Source organism: Annulohypoxylon truncatum, assembly GCF_022578515.1.
Source record: "Annulohypoxylon truncatum strain CBS 140777 unplaced genomic scaffold F4807scaffold_13, whole genome shotgun sequence".
NCBI lineage: Eukaryota > Fungi > Ascomycota > Sordariomycetes > Xylariales > Hypoxylaceae > Annulohypoxylon > Annulohypoxylon truncatum.
Genome location: NW_025953799.1, coordinates 296879 through 313895, shown reverse-complemented (window position 1 = coordinate 313895; position 17017 = coordinate 296879). Strand labels below are relative to the sequence as shown.

At 47.9% G+C, this 17017-nt stretch overlaps 2 protein-coding genes across 2 annotated transcripts; both read right to left on the bottom strand.

Annotated features, from left to right (window-relative positions):
• Positions 1 to 1104: 1104 nt before the first annotated feature.
• F4807DRAFT_62842 (putative histidine kinase HHK1p) lies at positions 1105 to 8557 on the bottom strand. Its single transcript, XM_048003290.1, has 2 exons — positions 6343 to 8557; positions 1105 to 6281 (listed from the first exon to the last, which is right to left on the bottom strand). Exons 1-2 carry the CDS (start codon positions 8378 to 8380, stop codon positions 1306 to 1308), a joined length of 7014 nt encoding a protein of 2337 aa, XP_047854893.1. The 5' UTR covers positions 8381 to 8557; the 3' UTR covers positions 1105 to 1305.
• Positions 8558 to 10285: 1728 nt separating this feature from the next.
• F4807DRAFT_423105 (FAD/NAD(P)-binding domain-containing protein) lies at positions 10286 to 12785 on the bottom strand. Its single transcript, XM_047997749.1, has 6 exons — positions 12419 to 12785; positions 12248 to 12317; positions 12111 to 12191; positions 11692 to 12042; positions 11207 to 11632; positions 10286 to 11144 (listed from the first exon to the last, which is right to left on the bottom strand). Exons 1-6 carry the CDS (start codon positions 12430 to 12432, stop codon positions 10548 to 10550), a joined length of 1539 nt encoding a protein of 512 aa, XP_047854892.1. The 5' UTR covers positions 12433 to 12785; the 3' UTR covers positions 10286 to 10547.
• Positions 12786 to 17017: the final 4232 nt, after the last annotated feature.

Genomic DNA, 17017 nt, shown 5'->3' with positions numbered 1-17017 from the left:
ACGATCCGTCGTAAGTTGACGCCATCATGAGCGGACATCACTCACCGCAGGATTCTTAGTATATAGATTATAGCATAATACCTAAAAGTAGTCACATAGATCAGCACATCCAAAGACTTGTTTCTTTATTCCTAAATACGTATTCGCGTGTCCGGAGACTCTTGGCAACGAGGCTAATATCCTGACCAGGCCAATCCGACCTAATGGAAGGAAGGGGGCTTAGATCTTTCTTTCTTTACTACGTTCTTCCCTCGCCTCCCAGTAGGTTCGTAACTAGACCTGCCAGCTCGCCTTTTCACGAAGTGGAAAGACTTGCTAGACGATCGTTTAATAGGTAGGTACCGAGGCAGATATCCCGTCAAAACCACCGCGTCGCGTCGCCCAAACCATATGTGTATGTAGGTAGGTAGTTATTATCATGAACCAAACCCACTTTGCTTTGCCCAACGAAAAGTCATCTCCCCGTCCCGGAAACACGCCGAGGACCACGTAAACTCCGTGTGCGTATGTGTGTATATGTGTGTACCTAGGTAATGTATGGTGTATGCGTGTGCGTGATCATGTAACGCCGTGCCCGTGCCGTATGTGCGTGTCCGTCCCCCTTCATGTGTACGTATACGTATTCTATACTTGCGATGATAACGATCTCGACGAAACGCTCGCTAGACAACATTCAAGTAAGAAAGCACATTCGAAGCCCGTTCCACCATCAACCAATATCCCTTCCCGTTGATATTTTTTTTCCACCTGCAGAGAAAACCCGATCCGAAAACACATGAATAATGATGATAATAGTAATAATAAAAACATGAAAAGGGGGTTACAATAGAGAAGAAATGCCGTGTATGTTCCATGATCCCAACACCAAAATTCGCCCCGGCCGCCCCCGTATTCCTTGACCATGACGATTAGATACCGATTTGTTATGGTAGAAAAGGGATTACCCGCACGAGTTATCTTTAAACCCGTACGGGCGAGAAGTGAAGTCAAACAGAAAATAGCGTGGAAGAAAATAGACAACTTGAATAGATTCTAAACAAGCTACTTAGAATGAGCCTGTATGCGATCTGTCCATGAATAATCATGGTTCCATGGCAAGAAAAAAGAAGCATTCATGTTGACTACTTAGGTAGACATGATGTTTCTATAGAAGATGATGGGATTGCCATCAACCCATCTCGATGTACTTCGAGTTTCACTTAGACGCCCATAACTCCAGAATGCGTCTATTTGGGACTAAAAGCCCTCTACCGATCAACTACCGGCCCTGCCTGCGTATTCATAAAGCAACTTTAACCCTTATCATCAATCGTCATGGCTCGTATCGCTTTCTAGAAGAGACGAACTGCTTGAATATGGTTTCGGGTTCTTCTTAGTTAAGACAGCCCTCGGCTTATCGGCGCTACTGGTGTATACGATCTTCGTCTCGCTGTTGTTCCGGCTCTTCGTCAATTTCCGCGGCCGGCGCGTTGTCGGCGAAACGATCTCGTCCGATGTTTTCTCGCTGGATGAACCGCTGGGAGTGTATGCAGAATCTATATTCTGCATTGGTAAGATTAGAGGTGGAGAGCGGGCCATGAAATTGAGCGGATTCACCGTAGGAGGACTAGGGACGGGCGTGTCATTGCTACCCGATGATTCTGTCGGAGTTGTTTGCGTAGAGATAGGATCAGGATGGTGTGTAGCAGGTGGTGTTGGAGGTTGGATGATCCCCGTAGTGTAGGTATCTAACTTCCTCTTGAGCAAATCTGCCTTGACCGGTTTGGCAAGGTAGTCGTTCATTCCCGATGCGAGGCATCTTTCTCTGTCGCCTTGTATCGCAGAAGCTGTCATGGCGATGACCAAGACTTTTCTCACCTCTTCGATAGGATCTTTGCGGACAAGCGCTGTGGCTTCGTACCCGTCGAGGATGGGCATCTGAACATCCATCAAGACTACGTGGTAAGGAACACCCTCCCTAGCCTTCTGCCGTAGACCTTCTACCGCCTTAAGTCCATTCTCATAAGCATCAACCTTGTTATATCCAAGCTTGTGCACGAACTTGATAGCAATCTTCTGATTTATGAGGTTGTCTTCTGCGATGCAGATGCGGATTTGATCTTTCGGAATTTTGGCTAGGTCCATGACCGGGTGCACCAGATGCTGATTGTGTGTCGGCTGAGGAAAGTTGTTACGTCTTCCAACCACTGCAGGTGTAGTAGCGGGTTGGGCTTCTCCGGCTGTTACATCGGGCGTCGTCTTTTTAAATGTGACCGTGAACCAGGCTTTCGTACCCTTATTCTCTGTACTCTCCAACTTGATCTCGCCTTTCATCATGTTCTCAATAAGCGATTTGCAGATGCTGAGGCCGAGCCCGCTACCGCCATATTTGCGAGCAGTGCTTGCATCCGCTTGACTGAAGGGCCTGAAGAGTTTAGCCAGCTGTTTGGGTGGGATACCAATACCAGTATCTTCGACCCAGAAGGTAAGTTTCGCTTGTTCTGGGGTATTCATATCCACCTTGGTACCAATAGTGATAGAGCCATGTTCTGTGAACTTGAGACTGTTACTAATAAGATTCCCAAGGACTTGGTGTAAGCGGATTGGATCTCCATATATGAGCATTGGCGGTATGTCGATGTTTTGAATGATTTCAACGCTTTTCTTGGACGTCTTTTCTCGGTTGCTGTACGAGGCAGCTCTGACTACCTCGCGTACCATCTCTTCTGGGTTGAATGCAGTAATGTAAAGCTTCATCTTGTCGGCTTCCATTTTAGAGAAATCAAGGATGTCGTTGATAACCGTAAGGAGGAGGTCCGCCGAGACTCGAATGGAATCTGCCATCTCGAGTTGTTCCTTATTGAGATTACTGTCTCGTAAAAGCTCAGAATTACCGATAACACCGTTCAATGGCGTTCGTAGCTCGTGGGAAACATTGGCGAGGAAGATACTCTTGGCTTTTGCTGCTTCTTCGGCAATCTTAACGTTACGTTTAGCTTCAGCTTCGGCGTCTTTGGCTTTGGCCTCAGCATTTCGAGCTTTAGCGACAGCTTGTCTTTGTATCCGAACCATGGCCTCGTTCTCTGAGGACACCTTCTCGACTGCCTTCATGGCGAGAGCGTTGGAATAACTGATGCCAATCTGATTCACCAACAATTGCAGAACAGTGACATTCCTATCAGTGAAACTACCTGGTTCGCCCTCCAGGTATAGTACTCCAAGCAGCGGCTTTGAACCATGGCAGATGGGTATCGCAATGACGGCCTTGCTTAGCGAATTGCTTTGTAGCCAAGAATGGCTAACTTTCCCAAATCGCTCGTCGCTGATAAGATCAGGGATGAAGACAACTTCGCGGAATCGAGCGCAGTATAAAACGACGTTCTCGGCAACGAGTGATGAACCGATGAGCGGTTGTCCAGGAAGGTTGGCTGTGGCACCCCTTTCTGGATCCCCGCTAGCCGCGATACACCAGTTGTCCTCCTCGTCGTCTTCGTCCTGAACAATGATCGCTGCTTGGGTCGCGGACCCACCACAGGTTTGGAGGATAACGTTACACATCGTCTTGAGCAGGTCGTCAACTCGTAAGACGGATGAAATAACTTGGGACGAAACTAGAATGGCGTGCAGGTCGATCATATCAAGAGCAGGCAAGCCAGCTCCAGCTTCGGGTTGTGTTGAGCCGCGCCAAGCAGCCATCCGGGTTTCCTTCGTTTCTTCATTGACAGGTTGGACTGACTGTGGGACGTCTTCAGTATCCGCGGCAGCATACGTCACTGATGCGGAATCTCCGGCAAAATCGGTCTGTACGGCAACTTCGGCCGTTCTCGAATGGCGAGCAGGACTATGGAGAAGGAATGCGTGATCTTCCTCAATACGCTGTGCAATTCCAGCCGCCCCTAATTGTCGCCAGAGGGCAACTGATTCTCTCAGGCCCGCCGTTGCTGATCGCCTTGCCGACTGCCTGACGAAGAAGCCAGCCATTAAGGAATTCCCGAGGGCTTCCTCGAAAAGAAGACTGTACTCTGAGGCGTGGTCTAATGCTGCTTCGTAGTGCCGTATAGCAGAGCCATGATCTTCGCGGAGCTCTGCGATTTGAGCGTCTAATAATTTTGACCAAGCAAGATAGTTTGCGTCTGAAACGACCTGCCAATCTTTAATCTTTTTATTCAAGCACTCGAGCCGGATGATTGTATCTTGGACTTCGTTCTGCAAGTCTTCAGTAGCTGTTCTCGGGTCGTTAAGTTTGCGCTGCATCAGACCCGCAAGGGAAAGGCCATAGAAAAATATGACGGCTCGACTGTTTCGGGCGGACCAAATTAAATCCAACTTATCGAGACACCTTCGCCCCATCTCGCAGGCTTCTCTGTGATAACCGTACAAGTATAATGCAATAATTTCCATGGTCTCGTAGATTAGAATAGACCTGCCACCGTTCCGCGTTTTTATGCTAAGCCAAGACTTGTAAGAACTCGAGTTATGCTGATCGTCTGTCATCACCGTATCTGCCTTCGTTGCCCCCGTCTTGCCTTGGAGCGCACGACATATCTGTCTAACCGCTATCAAGAAAGTCCCGCCCCTAGTATCTTGGTGCCAAGCCGGTACTTCCTCACAGCAATATTGGCAGATCGATTCTAGATATGTAACATTCTCGCTCGCGAAAAACCTCATCTGAGTCGAGAGTCCAAAGCTGAGGATAACGGATATGCGGTCACCGGCGTTGGACGCGAATTCGACAGATTGCTCGGCGTGGTTTAGAGAAACGCTGATAGGAACTTGAATATGGCTGACGAAGCTGGCATACACCATATAACCACGAGCCGAAGAGAAAGAATCTCGGGACCGCTCGAGAAGCTCCAGACATTGGCTGCCGAGTTCGGCGGCAAATTCGACCATGTTGAACCGAGATAATGCGATCATGGCGACGTAGAGAAAGGCGGTACTGGAATGAGGGAAATGCTTTTGTTTCAAGGCGAGGACAACATGTGTAAGTGAAAGGTTGTAGAAATCCAAGTTGTCACTCCACCAAGCAGCACTGATGGCATCTATGAGAATAGCCCCAATGGTAACCTGGTGACTGTCTATAGCACCAAGGGGATCCAAGATCTCCGTCCTGTCCATACTTTTGATTTTGGTCGCTAACTCCATGAAGAGCGCATCGCACTTCTCCAAGCTAGGCTCTGGATCGACTTCAACTTTCAACTGAGACAGGCTTTCTTTTAGGATAGCAAGCGCTGCCTCCGCATTTCCATTCTGAGATTGAACTCGGGCCAGGAGAAGCCAGGCGGGGGCTTTGTCCTCGGCGTTTTTGGCGCTGCTAAGAATGGTATCCGCGAGATCGTGAGCCGTTCCGTTATTTCCCATGTAAATATAGCATTCCGCCGTACGCAAATGAAGTTTTAGGGTTTCCTCGTAGTCGACATCTTCGAGCCCATCCGTCCACGGGTCTGGTTGTAGAAGCAAGATAGCGCTGTGGTAATACTTCGCAGCGGTCGGTCTGGCGCCATTCTCTACAGACCACAGAGCACAGTCCATCAGATGCTTTCGGTATGGTTGTCGAATATGGACCTGCCGCTTAATTATGTGAACTGCTTCGGTGATATGCGAGGCGGTGTTATCTCTCGATTTGACTTCGGGTCGACCATGCCTTAACAAGGTTTGTGCGATAGCGAAATGCATTTGAGGGGTGTTACATTCTTTTAAGGACGCCGCCGCTTGAACATATCTATCGTGAGCAAACCGAAACCTATCATCAGTTTCACCTTGAACTATGATGCAAGCATTGATTGCCGCTTGTAGCCCTGCCACTGCCTCTTCTTTGGAATACTTGGTACGGTAGAGTATCCCGCTCATCTCATGGCCTTCTTCATCGTCAGTAAGTTCGTAATCGCCAGCTAGAAGCTGACATATCAGGCCAAATGAGAAGGAGTTTCCCAAAAGGGCTGCCCATGCCAAGATAGCTCGCGATGCCGCTGGAAGCTCGCTCAGTCGGCGTGTGATGAAGTCATTATTCAAAACATCATAATTATCCTCTCCTTGGAACTGTTCGAACAGCCAATCCAGGTCGAAGCGCCACCTGTTTTCCTTATAGTCATACCATATACACCTTTTGCGGTAGCAGGCATTCAACATCTCTCTCATATAGAAAGGATTGCCAGCGGTCTTCGACTGAATCACGACGGCCAAAGTAGCAACGTCTTCTAGGGGCCGACATAACGTCGACGCAACATACTGCAGTATCTCATATTCGGTTAGTGGCGAGAGAACAATTCTCGTAATTCTCGGGCCACTAGATTTGGGGCGTTCTGTTTTGACTTAAAACTTAGCTTTTATCATTGAAAGTGGAAGAGAAAAGGAATGAATTACCATCGGACTCGGCGGGCTGGAGTATCTTTTGGACCTTGTCAGGAGATAATTCTTCAGGCCGGTAGGTTATAATTAACACCATCTTCAGCCGAGCCGAAATCACTTGGGTGATCAACTCTAGAGACTCGTCGTCGGCAAATTGGAGATCATCCAGGCATAGACAAACGAAGTGGTGACTTGTGAATATTCTTAGTAAATCCAGGAATGTGTTCATTAAGCGGATCGTTTTTGTAGATCCGCCAGTTCGTAAAAAATCTTGGGAGCTCTGTGATGTTACGCGTGGACTCTGATGGCCTGGCCTCCCTGGCTTCCCAAGTGAGCTCACAGGGGATGAGTTACGCCTACTCGAAGGGATTTTGTTGGTTCGTCCGTTCATAGATACTTGTGGCAAAGGAGACGGGGCCGGTGTTGAGTCTTGCGGACCTAGGAGAAACTCGGGGAGCCCTAGTAAATTGTGAAGCATCGGCCATATCGGACGGACATAATCTTTCAGAGAACGGTGGAGAGGAGTATCGGTATTGCTTTCACCCCATACTTGTTTGAATAGAGAGGATACCAATTTCAGCAGTGGCCCAAACGCGGTTCTCCTGGCGGTGTCGAACTTCGCCGTAGCGCAATATCCTCTCCGCCTTGCATCAGCCAATACTTGTTGAACAAGAAAACTCTTTCCCAGCCCACCCGCACCCTCGATAGTAACGACCTCGCAATAGCCCCGTCTTCGAAATTTCGCTGACCCCAATTGCCTTGAGAGGCTGGAGGTCTCAGTGCCGCTGTGGCGTGAAGAAGTTTGTCTTTGCTCACTAAGGGTATCGAAGACTGTCTTAGGCTCAAGTGAGACCGATTGATGTCTATCCGAAGCTTTGGCTAACTTGGGGCCTGACTGGCTCGAGGAGATCGTTTCACCAGAGATGGTTTGAGTGTCGGTCCCATTGACCGAAGGTGGGAGAACGCTTCTCGCTGGCCTTGAATCTGAGAAGGATTGTGAAAAGGAGCCGCTGCGTCGAAGCCCCCCTTCCACAGAACTCGCACCTTCGCTAGAAACTTCAGCGGTATCGATGAGCTCGCTTGATAGGGCTGAATTGTCCGAAAATCGATTGGCTGCTCCAATACTCGCAATAGCGTGGCCCTTTGCGACTCTTTCGATGACTTTCACGATCTCGCCGTGCTCTTTCTGACGTCCAACCATAGCCGTAGGTAACATGAAGAATGATGAAATATCCTTCGAGGCTATGTGCCATTCTTTCAGGGCCGTCCAATCTCCATTTCCCAGTAATTTCTGGACCGTTTGTAAATCATGACGCAGACCACTAGCTGAATGATATCGGTCGGAGATATTCTTGGATGTGCATTTCTGTATGATGCGGCCAAGGACTTCGGGCACATCCGTCCGAATACTAGACACCAAAGGAATGCGACGATTTAGCACGCACTGGACGATATCTAAAGGCGTGGTCCCGGTAAACGCAGGCTGCTGAGTTAGAAGCATCCAAAATAGGACACCTAAAGAATAAATATCAGTCCTCGTATCTGGCTCTGCTGGCATGCGACCGGTCTGCTCTGGACTAATATAAACTAGTTTGTTCTTCGCTCCGAGCTCTTTAGAGAGCGTCGACCATCCAGTGCTAGTGAGCCCGTGTTCGAACGACCTTACTCCCGAGCCGAAAGATATTAGCTTTACCTTATTGGTTTCGATGTTGAAGTGAAACGCATCTGCTCTTATTTCTCCATGGACCATACCGTGGCCATGATGTAATATCTCCAAACACTGCGTAGCACCAATCGCGAAGTCGAGAAAATGTACTAGACTGATGGGAGGCTCCAGAGTGAAGTCGGTCCTTCGATAGGCTTCGAACCGGTCCTCGACTTTCCTAGCATAGTAAAATGCTGGCCCCAGATCCAAGGTTTTAAAGAGATAGTTCTCTCCTGGATGCTCGTAGATCGACACGATTATGGCCGCACGGTCACCCGGTTGCGGACTCAAGCGAATGAGGTCGATCGGCTTTACATTATGTATCCCATCTGGATCAGCCGTGGCCATCAGGTTCTTTGCTATATGAAATGTTCTCTCCTCGCGAAGGACATGGTAAGATACCCGCGCAACGATATGTTGCTCTTCGACATTGGAAAGGTCGGTATTTAAGCTAGAGAAGGCGGGAGGAGAAGTCGAGGAACGTTCGCTGCTCCCATCGCTCTGCGAGGTAAAGCCAACGACGTGGACGTCGCCGGGCGATGGGCGACTCGGGACTAATTTGACGATCCCCGGCGGGCTGTTTAGGGCTTGCAAGGGTGTTATCGTTGTAGTGGTGGAATACGGCGATACAAATCTGGTGCCATAGATATGCCTAGACAAAGACGATCCGTGTTAGACAGCTACCATTGTAATTATGCGAGACTCATCGCATTCGGGTCATAGGATACCAGTTGTCATAGCTTGAATGGAATGGCCTTCTCGACTCATCCCAAGTAAAACCGCCTAGTTGTCGGAGCCGATCGAAGATACGGGCTGGGGGATCGAGCTGGTCATCCGGCATGACCGCGGTCCCGTCCATGATGATATCCCGGCATACATAGGTAGGCAAGGTAGGCAGCGTAGGCAATGTAGGCAATGTAGACAAGGTCGGCCGGCCACGGTGTCGTTCAGTGGGAAAAGAGCAAGCGTGATGCCACCGTCGCGACACACATGGCTTGTCTGGCCACCTTCAAAACCGGAACCGAAGAATTCAAGTGTTTTCAGTGTCTGGGCTGACGATCTCCGCCCGGGGCTTTTGTGCTTCGGCTCGTGTATAAGTTGGCCCAGGAAACAGATGCACTAGTGTTTAGGGTCGTCATCTGCTGGTTTGACTGGTTTGTGGAATTCTGCAAGTGGAACTTGGTGCTTTGGTGCTTTGGTGCTTGTCGCTTAGTCTCTCCTAGGACCGGTTTGCTCTATTGTACATTACAGATCCAGGATCCAGTGATCCAGTTCCATAGCGCGGGACCTTGGTAAATATTGTGAATGGTCGGAATGGTCAGAAGGTCTGTGGTACAGGAAAATTTCGTTTAATCAACTAATAAACTAATACAAAGAGAGGAGAGACAATCCACCTCTTACCTACATACAGAATTGTAGATGAGAAGAGTTTATAGGTACGTTTATACATTCATACATCCTTTAGAATGTACATGGCTGGATGGATGGCTGGCGACCGCCCCTCATTGTGTCGAGTATTCCGCTAACAAGAGTTACATCTGAAACCTTGCTTTCCCCTCTTTCCCTCGCTAGCAAAACCAGCACCTAACCTTGGTCATGGAGATATGGGAGAACATTTGCCGCTCTTACCAAACTTAACTCCCTACATACCACCATGTACATACATACCTAGATTTACTACTTGGAAAGTGCGGGAGCTCCGAGCCGTGGCAAGCTGCGTGGGGTGTGACGAACATCGCTCCTCCTGCGGACCTGGCGCAGTTACGTAGCTTGAAAAAACTCCAACTCTAAACACAACCTTAGCGGATATCCTTGGCAGCGAATGGGGTCCCTTCGGCTACTTTTATTTTAGTCGACGCAAGTGGCATACTTAGGTACTTACCAAAGAGGATTCCCACGACTCTTCTTTTGACAACATTTCTTTAATTGCACGTAAAATCGTCTTATAGGACGCCAAATACGTCAAGTGTACTATGCGCGGCCAAGTTGTTATAAGAGGCAAAAGCATGATCAGGTACGATAAGAGACTTGTCACTTGTTACATGCCTCCAAGAGATCATCTACGAGCCACCTACGTAAACTACTTGTGTAGTAGCGTAGGCATGTAAGACTTTAAGAGCTGCAAGGCTATTGATATTTTCATGCAACTCTTTTCACTTATAGGTAGGTGGATTTCCCACCTTGTCCAAACTCATTGGCTAAGCAAGCCGAGTTACATCACCGTACATGCACTATGCGATTATCAAATAGCAATGGGTTCATAAATCTAATTTCTTTCTTTCTATTCATCAGGCTCTCTAACGCAGAGAAACATGGGTTTATAATGCCATATCATCACATGACCGCGTCTGAATCATCCTAACGTTCCATTACCGTCGCACTCATCAAACATGAATTGCCATATGCTCAACATAACTCTTAGAAGTTCCCTGGTGTTTTTATAGAGGTCTCCGGGAGACACAATATTAAGCGAGTATGTACGCCTTCAAGGACTACTCGTTATTGAGACGGACGTTTATTTGGGGTGCGAAGGCAGGCTCTTCTTAGCGGCCAACGGGCCTTGGTCAAGACGACGCTCAGTGTTTTGGCGGCTGTTGACGAAGTCGGGGTAGTTAAGCGTAAGCTCAACCGCGCCGTTTACGATGTGGTCGGCAGCCTCAACACCCAACATGAACGAGTGGTCCTGGTTGCCAACCTCGTATCTCCAGCTGCCGAATCGGCCACGAGAATAGATGTCGAGGTCTTGAAGCTTGGGGAGAAGTTGCTTCAGGACACCTTCACGCTCTAGCGAGGGAGTGGGGTAACCGTGGTCGAACTTGCGGTGGTAGGTGGAGACGATCTCATCCGTAGGCTTGATCATGTCAGTGTTGACCAAGCCCTGGATGCAGTCCTTCAGTAAGTTGGCCTCGTCAACGGGCTTCATCGAAGATTGAGAAACCTCCAACATGATAGACCAGTAGGGACCTTCCTTAGGTTCTGTGCTTGCAGGCTTGCTGCCGTCCGCGATCGAGATCGTCGGGAGCTTAGCATCAGCCTGGGGCTGGTTGTAGGGGGAGTAGTTAGAGAAGATGGTCGCTCGGTAGAACGGGCAATTGTCTTCGGGGAAGTATAGCTGAAGATGGTTAGTCATAATTGTTGCGGTTCAAGAGATTTCAATTTCTAGGAATAACTCACCCAGCACTTGTCACCGATACGCTCGGGTCGTGCGCCACGGAGACCAACACCGATGACATGGGTGGAAGAGTAGAACAGACCCTTGCTAAGGGTAACGAGCTCCTGGTTGCCCATGGACTCGACCAATTGGTCAACGTTCATGGTGGAGATGAGCTTGCCGTAGCCAATTGTCGTGCCGTCCTTGAGGGTGACGACCTTCTTGTCGGCATCGACCTTAGTAACCTCACCCTTCTTGCCGAAACGCTTCTTCTCGTCAGGGAGGGTGTTGGCAACAGCAATCCAGATACCACCAGTACCATCGCGGGCGGGGAAGCGGAATGTAGCATTGGGACCCCAGTTACCAGCAACCTTGTTAAGAACAACGTTCTTCACAACGTTCTTGACATCAGGGGCGGCTACACGCTCACCGAGCCATTGACATTGCATCTAGGGATCGCAAATTAGACGGCATGTTACGGAGCAATTCGTGATGTTATACGACTTACCTTAGTGGTGGGAACAGCCCAGACCTTGTAGTTGTATGGTCGCATGAACATGTTGGCAATGCCAGTACCAGTCATGCGCAAGATCCACTCATCGAAGTCCTTGGGCTTGGTGTTCGCGACGCGAACCTCCAAGGCAGCATCGATTAGACCGTCAATAGCCTCGACCTGATCCTCCTTAGGCAGCATGGAGATGTTGTTCTGGAAGGGGTAAGGGACCCAGAGGCCCTTGTAGCGGACGTAGGAGATACGCTGGTGGGTGTACCAGTCATCTTCCTTAGGAAGAGCCTCGTCGATGCAGTCGTCAAAGTACTTGTAGTGAGAGAAGATGACATGACCGCCAACATCGTAGAGCTGTTAAACAAGGCCAACGGTTAGCTTTCCCTGCTGGGCGGAAACGACCTTGGGTTCAATAAACTTACGAAGCCCTCAGGAGTGACGTCAGTAGAGGCAAGACCACCGGCCTTTTCGTTAGAGTCAATGATTAACCACGAGGGGCCATTCTGCACGAAATTATTAGTTCACGATACTCCAGTGTCTGAATGGCGGTGTGGCATACAACTTGGTTGAGGCGCTTCGCAGCACCTAGACCCGTAGGGCCAGCACCGATAACGAGAACGTCGACGTTGCTATGAGTGCAGATATTAGTCAATTGAATTTTTCCGAAGGAGCTCTTGCCAATTTAGTGTAGGATTTCTTTCTCCAATGTTCAAAGGACTAGGAAACTTACATGTCTGCACACATCTTGTCTTGGTTTCAACACAAGACGGGGAAATATGCCCGGGTCAAGTGAATCTCTATAAGCAGAAGGGTGTCAGAAAGACGAAAATGAATGGATAGACTATCCAAGTCAACGAAGGCTGAAGGATAAAGTCTGTCTAAGTCTATGGTTTACGCGAAAGAAGTTCGTGTGGCAGACGAGAAGTCTTGAGAAAAGGGACCGGTGGTCAGGAGAGAAGCGTGGTGTTTTTCTATGTATAATATTTTGCCCAGGTGGTTTATTTTGGAGGGGTACTAGACTAAAAATTGTGGAATTGTGTGTTAGCTCCAGGCCTGCTGGGTACTATATGCAAGTACCTAACTAGGGAGTCTGGGAGTGTACTAGGAGTTACCACACTAAAACTTGTGTAGGCCATCTATGGCCATGTAGTAGCCAGGTAGCGTGTGTGCGACGACCCGCTTATCACTACCCCTCCATCCCTGTCTCTCCGTCATGCAACTTGGCAGCATTTGAACATTTCCAATCTTCATCCGTCCAATTAGAGGGGGTCTTATACCAGATACGGTCAAGACGCTACATTATACCTGCATATGAAAAGTCCTCAACTTGACTTTGCAGCAGCTTTGTTATTCCAAGGTTATTTGGTTATTTATCACTACTGTTGCTACTGTACCTTATACACACTTGTTGAGGGAGATTCTGGAGCGTTAAGTGTCCATTTCAAGACTTGAAGCAGTCGAACCAACCAAACATGTGAATTCCAATGTCTTATATCCCAAGGGTAGGTATGGATGAAACATAACAATTACGATATTCGAATCATCGAGGCATTTTAGTAAAACGATGCCTCGTTTCTAAATTAGGATTGAAGTGAAGATTAAGTTGGCTGTTATTCCAGATTGGTTTGATCAATCTACTTTTCCCCTCGCTATTAAAAAACGGATTTGAGGCGGCTGCAGGGACCAAAGTCAACAAGTTTCTGTTAGAGGCATGTCCCTGAAAGCAATGAAGTAGCCTCGCTGTTGTGATTCGACCAAGTAGCACGAATAGTTAAACACCCAGACACCGCTTAGTTACCGCTAGTTTCCCCCCCCTCCTTTAGAAGCCACTGAACATCAAGTCAGGGGTAAACTTGGGAAGACTTCTCCTCTAACTTCCCTAATAGGTGAGATATGGATGATTATGACGATCACTCGCTACTATTATATTGACATGCTGTGCGTAAAATGCATAACCGACATTAGACAGACGTTAGTAGATGTCCGCATGTGAAAGGTGGTCGACCTCAGATGCTCTGATAGGAGCGAATTCGGTGTGCTACTGCAATTAAGAGCATAAGAAGAGAGGGTTGGTTTACCACCGGCACAACCAGCAACCACCAGGAAACCCCTGCTCGTAATTTCATAATTAAGATGAAGCTCATACCCGTCCCTTGCACAACGTCGCCCTCAAGCATCTCAGATATCGAGCACGACATACTGGTATGCGTATACTGTCTTTGCCTAACGCTACTACTGTAGGGGCGTTACACATTATCTAGATGAGTAAGTAGTCTCTTTTGAGCTGCCGAGCCTTAGTAGCATTTGACTAAGGCACTATATACGTAAGGCAAGACGAGTAGGTTCATGGTTTTATTCGTAAGCTTCGTCGACTCTGTCCATTCCAATACCCCCCTAACCGCATCCCTTTTCTCGCAATTGTATGTGTTATACTAAATCTGTGCCACGACAATTTGTCGAATGAGTGTGGCAACGGCTGCGCGAGTCAAGTTGTGGGAACGCTGATGAGAGTATTATCTACCAGTACCTATCTACCAAATGCTACACAGCCAGCCAGCTCTAGAATCCCGGCAGCTAGGTTGGCGTAGTGTACATAGTAGTGCTGTAGTGTTAAATCTACCTACCTATTAAAATAACTAATATCGGAGTAGAGCATTTCTCTTACTCTAGTTCTACATACTAGGCAATGTAGGCATAACTACTCCCACTTATCGCTCGCGATTGATGTGTTGCATTCGTCAATCAAATTGGGTCTCGAAGATCGTTTAATTTCGATAAGGTCGTGTCCCGTCCATGACCAGGTCGATGGCTATTTCTACCCACATGTACTTGTACTTCCACCTCCGACGATCTTGTTTTCCGCTCTCGATACTACCGAATTTGGGTCGGTAAGACTGTATCCCTTCTCGAACTTTGACTTCTAGTTGGAGCCTCAGGACCGGTTAGCTCCGCGAGATCGACAGCGAAGATTTGCAAAGTCGCCAAAGCCGCCGTCTCAAGTTGATGTTTTGGCCCACGGGACCACCGGGCGGCTCAAAAAGAAAACCCCCAAGTGGAAATACCGAGTTGATCAGTTCCGCTGGGTCCAAGTTGAGAATAGTTTCTTCTTGACCGTCCCTACCTACTAGGTATTTTATAATAAGTGAAAAGGCTGGCTCTCGGCCGGTTCTTGTACATGTTCGTAGAATGTCCGAATCGATAAGCCAAGAAAAAGTCGAATACAACGTAGGTACATCAATGATACGGTGAGAAATAATTTCTTGCATGTGTACATAGATCTTATCATCTTGCCGATGGCTAAGCACTATTTGGGTGGCTACTATAAATACATGTCATCAAAATGAAGTGGGCATATTACGCCATAATAGGGGTTAACCGTTTTCGTAGTGCATTCGATGAGAAGAAGGTCAGCCGTAACGACAACCAGAAGACGATCACTGAATAAACTACTCAAAATCGCAGAATCAAATTGGAGATAGGTATTATATATCATGGATATATATATATATATATTTCTACTAATCTAACTAAGCACATAAGCACATACGCGGCGATCCCAAAGACAATCCTCTTGCAACCATTTCATCATCTTGCATGGCCTGCCGTAAGAGTCGAATAGGTACCTGACCTAGAAAATGGCCCGCCGTCCCTATGCACTATTGATAACTGCATACAAAGCGAGCCGTCTACATAGTAGTAGGAAGGTCAGACAAGCCTTTGACTGCACGTGGCTACCAACCTTCGGCTGCTAACGTATGACACGGGTCTAATCAGCTTTCGCGGTTAGCTGACATGCAGCTGACGCGCCGTAGAAGCTTTCTTTGGTTGAAGGAATAGCTGTCAACTAGCGGGGGGGATATGCCGCGCCGTAGGTTTATCTACAGTACCTATCTGCAAGATGAGCAGCCATTCGCTTGGGACGTAAGATGCTGCTCAGCTACATAATGGATGGGGAAGATATTACAAAGAATAGGTTACCAACGATTCATGTAACCCGACGAACAGATGTAACCGGCCATGAAGAAACCTTCGAGGAGCTTGGAAACACACGTGTCGAAGAAAAGAATGTTAATGGAGTAATGGAGAGCCGCAAGCCGTAATACGTGGCCCCGAAGTATATATCCTGCTTTTGCATCTCGTATTTTTTTTGGCTGAGAAGCCACATGATGACGACGTTCCATACGAACAAACCTTCAACAGGTAAGGGGGGTATCCGGGAAGACTAGCACCCCGCGGAGCCTCAAGTTCACGATGATTCTTTTAATAGCCTAGTCAAGAGCTAGTCCCATCCGAGATGGAATGTTGGAACTCGGAGGTTTTCTTTTTTACATATATAGAAATTAGTAGGATATGTACTTTTTTTGTTTTCTCCATCATCTACGCCACAGAAGAGATATAATGGCACGGAGCACAATCATACTATGTAATCATAATCACCGACTACCAGACTACCAACCCAACAGCCCCAGCCTGAATCTCTCGGCTTTACTTAGCTTTAGATTCAAGCGGCTTCTAAATATGACGGGCAGGAGATGAAACATCCTGACATCGTGGTTAGCGAACGGCAAACATCCCGCATCCGTCTACGTCGATGTTTCTGTGTTATGCGACGTACTAGGCGTACTAGGTGTGTATACGAGTCTAGGCGAGTGGCCAATTACAAAACAGGAATAGGAAGCATGTAGAAAGCCTAAACCGAATCTTGCATGCCTCTTGTTAGACAGCTAGACTCGACTTACGAATTCGATATTAGGACGAGGAATGCTATTTGTTATTCGGCCCAAGATGTTGGTATGCGTAGTCTTCCACGTCTCCCGCGTCCTCTGCGTAGGGCGAAAGGGTTGTAAGAGTCCCTTTAAGTGTTATGATGAAACAAACTCTTAATTATGAACCGGCACATCAAAAGATGATACGCGGTTACAGCAACAAGATCTAAAATTGGATTGGACAGATTGGATAGAAGAGAAGCAAACGTGCTGATGTTCCAAGACTTGGTATCCTGTGGCTGGCCGTGGGGAAGGGAAGGGACTTTGTAAGGATTTGAAAAGGGATGGGCATTATGGATACTGTGGATGTATGCTGAATGCCCGTGATGAAATGAGAGCCTCTTAAAACGACATCAGTGGCTGCTACTGCTACTACTAGATTCAGGTTTTAGCTATTTTACCAATCGCATGCTATTCCTATTGGGGTAACACTACGCAATTACTTGCCCCTGGTTCCCCTGAGCGCAGGAATTCCAGGGAATGAGCCTTCAGCGGGTTAACGGGCTAGCGCGCCTGTTAGTGGGGGTTTCGCAAGATCAAATGGGACGCGATTATGTACCGGT

Coding starts and splice junctions, on each gene's coding strand:
- F4807DRAFT_423105 (XM_047997749.1), bottom strand. Junction 12,192..12,247: donor CGAAGCGCCTCAACCAAGTT/GTATGCCACACC, acceptor AATTTCGTGCAG/AATGGCCCCTCGTGGTTAAT. Junction 11,633..11,691: donor GGGCTGTTCCCACCACTAAG/GTAAGTCGTATA, acceptor TGCGATCCCTAG/ATGCAATGTCAATGGCTCGG.
- F4807DRAFT_62842 (XM_048003290.1), bottom strand. CDS start 8,380: ATGGCCACGGCTGATCCAGATGGGATACATAATGTAAAGCCGATCGAC. Junction 6,282..6,342: donor CCAGCCCGCCGAGTCCGATG/GTAATTCATTCC, acceptor AAGTCAAAACAG/AACGCCCCAAATCTAGTGGC.